This window comes from Colobus angolensis, unplaced genomic scaffold (assembly GCF_000951035.1).
Source record: "Colobus angolensis palliatus isolate OR3802 unplaced genomic scaffold, Cang.pa_1.0 Scaffold12, whole genome shotgun sequence".
Lineage (NCBI taxonomy): Eukaryota > Metazoa > Chordata > Mammalia > Primates > Cercopithecidae > Colobus > Colobus angolensis.
The window spans coordinates 8,067,590-8,075,360 of NW_012113141.1; the positions used below are offsets into that span (position 1 = coordinate 8,067,590).

General features: G+C 34.4%; 1 protein-coding gene across 4 annotated transcripts in view; it reads left to right on the forward strand.

The window, feature by feature from the left end:
* ADK (adenosine kinase) overlaps positions 1–7,771 on the forward strand; it is a 620,365-nt gene that overhangs the window by 491,421 nt on the left and 121,173 nt on the right. For all 4 annotated transcript variants that reach the window (XM_011928472.1, XM_011928446.1, XM_011928455.1 and 1 more), the window contains one exon: positions 4,545–4,659. In XM_011928472.1, the coding sequence (XP_011783862.1) occupies positions 4,545–4,659 (115 nt within the window). The remainder of the gene's footprint in view (positions 1–4,544; positions 4,660–7,771) is intronic.

The window sequence follows — 7,771 nt, forward strand, 5'->3', positions numbered from 1 at the left end:
AGACCCTGTCTCTACTAAAAATACAAAAATTAGCTGGGTGGGGTGGCGGGCACCTGTAATCCCAGTTACTCGGGAGGCTGAGGCAAGAGAATCGATTGAACCCGGGAGGCGGAGGTTGCAGTGAGCCAAGATCACACCATTGTACTCCAGCCTGGGCAACAAGAGTGAAACTCCATCTCAAAAAAAAAAAAAGCACTGAAATTCTCTGGAGTAAAAATATCAGCCAAATTAATTAAGAAAAAATAGCAGACTTAAACACAAGATCAGGAATGATTTGTGAATGTGGTAGGAAAATGGTTTAGGATGAACATGCTATAGTTTTGTGATAAAAACAACAAAAAGCACATTGCTAGCATTTATAGAAGCACTGTAATAATGGTTAAGTGTATTATCCTTGGAGTCAGACTCTGGGTGCTAGTCTGTTCTCCACTGCTTATATTTATGACCTTAGGCACATTACTTAACGTCTGTGACTCAGTTTCTTCATTCATAAAAAGGGATATGTATGAGTACCTACTGCCTAGAGTAGTTCGGATTTAATGAGTACTTTATTTTATTGATTGATTGATTGATTGGATACAGCCTCACTCTGTTGCCCTGGCTGGAATGCAATGGTACGATCTCAGCTCACTGCACCCTCTGCCTCCTGGGCTCAGGCAATCTGTAGATTCAGTGCAACCCCTATCAAAATTCCAGTGTCATTCTCTCTCTCTCTCCTTTTTTTTTTTTTTTTTTTTTTGAGACAGGATCTGGCTTTGTCGCCCATGCTGGAGTGCAGTGGTGTGATCTCAGCTCCCTGAAACCTCTGTCTCCCAGGCTCAAGCCATCCTCCTACCTCAGCCTCCTAAGTAGCTGGGACTATAGGTGCATGCCACCACACCCAGCAAATTTTTGTATTTTTTTGTAGAGATGAAGTTTTACTATGTTGCCCAGGCTAGTCTCAAATTCCTAGGCTCAAGCAATTCACCCACCTCCACCTTCCAGAGTGCTGGGATTAGAGGCATGAGCCACCACGCCTTACCTTAATGAATACTTTAGAGCTTTATACATGGCTTTTAGTTTCTTCATCTATAAAATAGGGATAATAATAGTACCTACTGACTAGAGAAGTTAAGATTTAATGAGCACTTTAAAGCTATATACATGGCTCATATCTCAATTTTATGAGCTTTCTACTCATACTTCTTACTCCTCCCTGTCTTTATCTTCTCCCTTATAGCTACTATAATTGAATGTTCCATACTCAAAACTCTTGAAGCCTTTTCTAGAGATTTTGGGGCAACCTAAGGATGTAACAATTTTAAAGAGTATTAAAATGAGAGTAATTAGAGGAAAGAAGTTAGTATTTAAGTTCTTAGTATATGCTGAATATTGCATTAAGCTATTTCACTTACCTCATCTTCTTTCATCCTCACAATTTTTAACTTTTTATTTTAAAATAACTTAAGTCTTAGAAAAATTACAAAAATAGTACAGAATTCCCACATACCCTTCACCCAGTTTCCCCTAATATTAACATCTTACATAACCAAAGTATAATGAATAACAGAAAATTAACATTGAACTGCAATAACTGAACTATATACAGGCTTTATTCTGGTTTCAACTGTTTTTTCTCTAATTTCCTTTTTCTGTTTCAGAATCAAATCCCACTTTGCATATTTGTCATGTCTCCTTAGTCTCTTCTAATCTGTGATAGTTCCTCACTCTTGTTGTTCATGAACTTTATGCTTTTGAAAAGTACTGGTCAGTCATTTTTGTAGAATGTCCTTCCATTTGAGTTTGTTTGATGTTTTCTCATGATTACATAGAGATGAGGCATTTTTGGCAGGGAAACCACAGAAGTGATATTCCTTTCTTGGTGCATCATATCAAGGAGGTACACAGTCTCACAGTTTCTTATTGTTGGTGATGCTAAACTTTGATCACTAGGTTTAGGTGGTGTTTGCTAGTTTATCCTCTGTAAAGTTACTATTTTCCCATTGTATTTAATAAATATCTTGGAGGAGATACTACTTTGGGGCTATGAAAGCATTCTGTTTTATCCACTAATTTTAGCATCACTAAACTGATCTATCTGGGTTAAAGTGATGTCTGTCAATTTTCTCTGCTATAACATTTTTATTTTTTCTTTTGTAATGAATATCTTAGGGGGACATGCTTTGAGACTAAATATCCTGTTTTCTTTAACCTTTTGCCCACTAATCTTAGCATACTTATCCCCTAAAATCTTTTAATGTGAACATTTTCTTAGTTTTGTAGATGAGGAAATGGAGCTTCGAGAGGTTTATTAACCTGCCCCAAATCATACAAATAGTAAATCCAAGCCTGTCATATTCTAAAAGTCCTTGTAATTTCATTGTTTGTTAAGATGTGTGAGCTTAATTGTAAGGGAGAAGACCTATTGGGGACAGAGGAGAGGGATTACTGTAGAAAGAGAAATAAAATTTTACATACATCTGGGAAGAATTATGTTTTGTACTTGGAAAGTTTATTTTTTCCTTTAATTGCCATTTTATGAGGTTTAATTTGAGACATAAGAAACATTTCTTTGATTAAATTACCAAAGCTCTCAACAAAATATATCTTCTCAAAGGGTTGGTAGAAAGCAACCATGGAATCTTTTTTTTTTTTTTTTTGAGATGATGTCTCGCTCTGTCACCAGGCTGGAGTGCAGTGGCACAATCTCTGCACACTGCAACCTTTCCCTCCTGGGTTCAAGCAGTTCTCCCGCCTCAGCCCTCTGGAGTAGCTGGGACTACAGGCACATGCTACCACACCCTACTAATTTTTGTATTTTTAGTAGAGACAGAATTTCACCATGTTGACCAGGATGGTCTTGATCTGTTGACCTCATTATCTGCCCGTCTCGGCCTCCCAAAGTGCTGGAATTACCACTACATCCGGCCGGAATCCTATTCTTAATGTATTCCTTATACCACCTTGAAGAAAGATTTTCTTTTAAAGAACATCTAGTATAGTCATAAGATTCTGCTTTCAGGATGATAAAGTGAATGTGTTTGTCTCTTATCTTTGTTAAATATGAGCTGTACTTAATCAAAAGCAAAAATCCCATAGTAGTAAAATATATTTGTGCTAAGGAAATTGCCAAAATATACATGAGTTGTTTTAATTATATGCTTACATTTATTTAGGTGAGTGAAGATATTACATGGCATTTTTTCGGTCCTTTCAGCTGTTACTAGTCATTTCTAAAAGTCTGTCTCCTGAAACTAAGGGAATTTCTTCTCATCTTATCAGAGTTCAGGCTTAGTTCTGTTCTAAAATAAGCAACCGAAAGCGAAATAGTCAGCATGTTTGAAAAGTCAGCAGCGCTGTCCCCCTCCAAATGGCTATTCTTTTCAGAAACAGCTGTCCTCTAGAAGTCATCCTGTTATGTATATTAGAAGCTTAGCTTCATGTATTATCTGGAATTTATTAAATATTGAGTGAACAAACAATATAAAAATATTTCACTACAGATTGTCATCCCTTTAAAAATACCAGTTTCTGGTGATGTTTGTAACCATTGCAAACCATTGTGACCTGTCTGCTTTGCTTGCCTAAATGTTTCTCTCTCATATATTCTATCTGTCCTCTTATATATCCTTCATTTATGCCACTCAGCTGTATTTCCCCTCTGATAGGTGTTTCTTTCTCTGTAACTATTTGAAACTTTGCATAATGATAGAATAAATTAGTTTTGTTAGCAAAGCCCAAAAAGATGGACCGTTTTAGAAGCCCACTGAATACAGACATGGATTTTCAAATTATCCAAAATGGTTGAAAAGATGATTCTAAAACTTCTGCCTTTAGCTCAAGAGTTAGGTTTCAAGATTTCAGTAAACTTCAATAAAGATTTCAGTAAAACTTTATGGCCTGTGTGGCATGAAAAATGGCATCAGGGTTTGACAATTAGTTTGTCATTTTTTAAACTTTATATTTTTTAAAGAAAATTAAGTCTTTGTAGGAAAGGATTAGCATTTCTTTCTCTCAAATCAGTCCTTTGAAAAATTGGCATTATAAGACCTGTATTTTTTCCAAAGTCAGCATAATTATGTTCTTTAACCCTCTAAAATAATTAAATTTTCCTCTTTATAAAAACCTCTCTTTAATTGGGAATTTGAAAACTGCCTGGATATTTGCTGATACTTAGTCATTATTAATAATTTTTGAAGTATGATAATAGTTTTATGGTTATGTTTATCATTACCTTTCAAAGATATATACTAAAACATTTATAGATGAAATTATATATAGTTCTTGGGGTTTACTTTAGAATAATCTGAAAAGCAAGTGGATGAGGATATAGGTGAAATAAGATTCATCATACATTTTAAATTTGTGTAGATCATTGATAGGTTCCTTGGAAGTCACTGTGCTATTCTATTTACTTTTGTATATGGTTTTTAAAAAATGTAACGTCTCTTAATAGATATGCAGGTCTCTTATTTTGATCAACAGAAGCTAAATTGTTAAACTACTAATAAAGTTTTGTTTTATTTTATTGGTCATGAGAATTTTTTCCTTCCTTCTGTTAATAGACTAAAGACATTAAAGAGATAGCCAAAAAGACACAAGCCCTGCCAAAGATGAACTCAAAGAGGCAGCGAATCGTGATCTTCACCCAAGGGAGAGATGACACTATAATGGCTACAGGTACATGTGGGAAATTTGTGATGAATCTAGTATTACGGAGATTAATCATTTACAAAAGAATTCTGTTTTCTTTCTATTATAATATATACACTATACATGTACAATATATATAAAATAAAGTATTTTACTTTAATAAATATTTCTACCCTGTATCTCAGTAGAAAAGATTTCATGTTCAAGAAGATAATTTATTAAAATTTAGTTAAATAAACCACTTGGATATAATTTACTTAATTATTTTGGGAATTTTGTCAATCAAGAAATATCTTTCCTAAAAAAAAGGATACATTTCATTTATAAAATACCTGCACTAGAGTAAAATAAATTTACTCAATTATGAACAAAAACAATCCAGAACTAAGTTACATTTTCCATTTTTCCTTCAAGAAGAAAATCTCATCTTTTGTTTTATTTTACCATCTATTTCATAGCACTCATAAAACAGGAATTTCATCTAGTAAGCAAACATGTTATTGATTAAAATGATTAATAGTGTTAATATGGAACTACCCACTATTAAAACCAAAATATAAATGTTTTAATTCTGTCTGTACCATTCAGATTAAAACCAATCAGTTGATTAGTTATTATTGTAAACCAGAGCAATTTAGTATTACCTATGTGTTTGTTCAGTACTCTGCTGAACACTGAAATATAAAATAGGAACCTTAAAGACCTAATTGGGAATTAAAATAATATTCATAAAATATAAGTACAAAGTAAAATATAATTATAGTTCTTATCTATTGGTGCAAACTATATGGATTGTATTGACTCAGGAGATCAGTAAATCTTGAAAAAAGATGTTATAGTGAATATGAAGTACATTTGTGTTGAATTAAATATAAAGCCTGAAACTGGTCAAAGATGAAATTATTGTCAAGATATTTTCTTTCTTTTTTAAAATAAATTTTATGGTTTATATTTGAGGTTTATAACATGATGTTATAGGATAAATAGATACATATAGATCAACTTTCTTATTTCAGAATAGTCAAAAGCAAGATTCAGAGATTTGTTTCAAAAAATACTTGCTTCAAAGTAATTCAGTGAGTGTTAAAGTGAGGGTATAAATGAAATGAGATTGGTAATGAATTAATTGTTGAAGCTAGACAGTGGATATATGGGGACATCATTATGCTATTATCTCCACTTATGGATATGTTTTAAATTATCTATAATTAAAACCTTAAAAAAAAAAGAAAAGTTTTTTTAAAAAAATTTCAAACAAGATTCAGAGATGTTGAGTGGCTTTCCCAAGATACATTGATATCCTTGCTAATCCTTAAATTCTAGGAAGAATTTAAAGAAAGGAGGACAAGTGGGCACAGTGGTTCACACCTGTAACTCTAGCACTTTGGGAAGTCAAGGTGGGAGGATTGCTTGATCCCAGGAGTTGGAGAGCAGCCTTAGTAACAGCAAGACCTAATCTCTAGAAAAAATAATTTTTTAAAAACATTAGCTGAGGGAGTAGTGACACATGCCATAGTCCTGGCTACTTGGGAGGCTGATGCAAGAAGATCACTTGAGCCCAGAAGTTCGAGGCTGTGTTGAGCTATGATCTCTCCACTGCACCCTAGCATGGGTGACAGATCAAGACCCTGTCTCCAAAAAACAAAAAAAAAAGGACGGAGAGCAATGGAGTCAAAGAGGATCAAGTAAGCAAAGACACAAGTACTAGCAATATTTTATTGTGTTGGCAGAAAGAACCAGGTTGTTAATTTGTACAAGAGAGAAAAGAAACCATGAAAAGGTATCCCTGCATTGATACAAACTATCTGAATTGCTTTCTTCCTATAGTATAAGGATTATTCCTGTCTTAGCAGTAAACAGTTTAGAAAAGTGAAAAACATGCAGGCTTCTTATGGGAATTGTAGTACTACCTTCAGATTTACAAAATATTCTTTGGTTGCTCTTTGTGGAGACATTCATTTTAAGTCTTTGTATATTCTAGATATACATACTATACAAGTGTTTTCCTCATTGTGAATTTGCAGTTTTCCCAAAATTGAAAATTAACCTCCCCATCCTGTGACTGTATTTCCTTGTGAACTCATTTTATTCTTTATTAAATCTATTAAGCCATTCTTAGGAATGCTCACAAGCTGGAATTTATTTGAGGAAAGACACTGGCTAATCTTTGCTGTTCCTACCATATGAAAATGAACTTAAATTAGAGGATGCACTATATCTGCAATGCATGATAAATACAAGATGGATAGAGAATCTGTTCAGTGGTGTCAGCTACAAAAGCAAACATGATAAATGTTAATGCAGTTTTGAGCCCTGGGATAAGCTATTCAGTGCACAAGCGTAGCTGAATCTCTTTGCTATGTTGTTATTCGTTGCAGCCAAATAAATGTCAATAATAAAAGAGAATTAAAGATTTTCATTTCCCAGAGGCAGTCCTCTAATACGGCTTGATCTTTCATTTCATTTGTAATTCGTTCTCATGTCAGGATGCAATCATTCGCCAGGCTCTGGGTGTCATGTTAAGCCATTTAATAATGATTAAGAACATAAAAATGCTTGGCCTGTGGGGCAATTCACAAAAGAGATGCCAATTTGTTATTGTTTTCCCTCCTTTCCTCTTGAATATGGATCAGCTTTTTCCCACCTCCTAGCATTAAAATACTAATGGAAGATAGAGAGAGAAAGTGTCCCTTAATTTACCGTAAGTGACATTCCAGAATGGCACAAGGCAGTGCTAACACACATATTAAAAGACTAATTAGGAATCATTGTGCCTTAAACCTATTTTTTTAAATTATACTTTACATTCTGGGATACATGTACAGAATGTGCATGTTGGTTACATAGGTATACATGTGCCATGGTGATTTCCTACATCTATCAACCCATCATCCACATTAGCTATTTCTCCTAATGCTATCTCTCCCCAACCCCCCCGCCCTGCCACCTCCCAACAGACCCTGGTGTGTGATGTTGCCCTCCCTGTGTCCGTGTGTTCTCATTGTTCAACTCCTACTTATGAGTGAGAACATGCGGTGTTTGGTTTTCTATTCCTGTGTTAGTTTGCTGAGAATGATGGTTTCCAGCTTCATCCATGTCCCTGCAAAGGACATGAACTCATCCTTTTTGTGGCTGCATA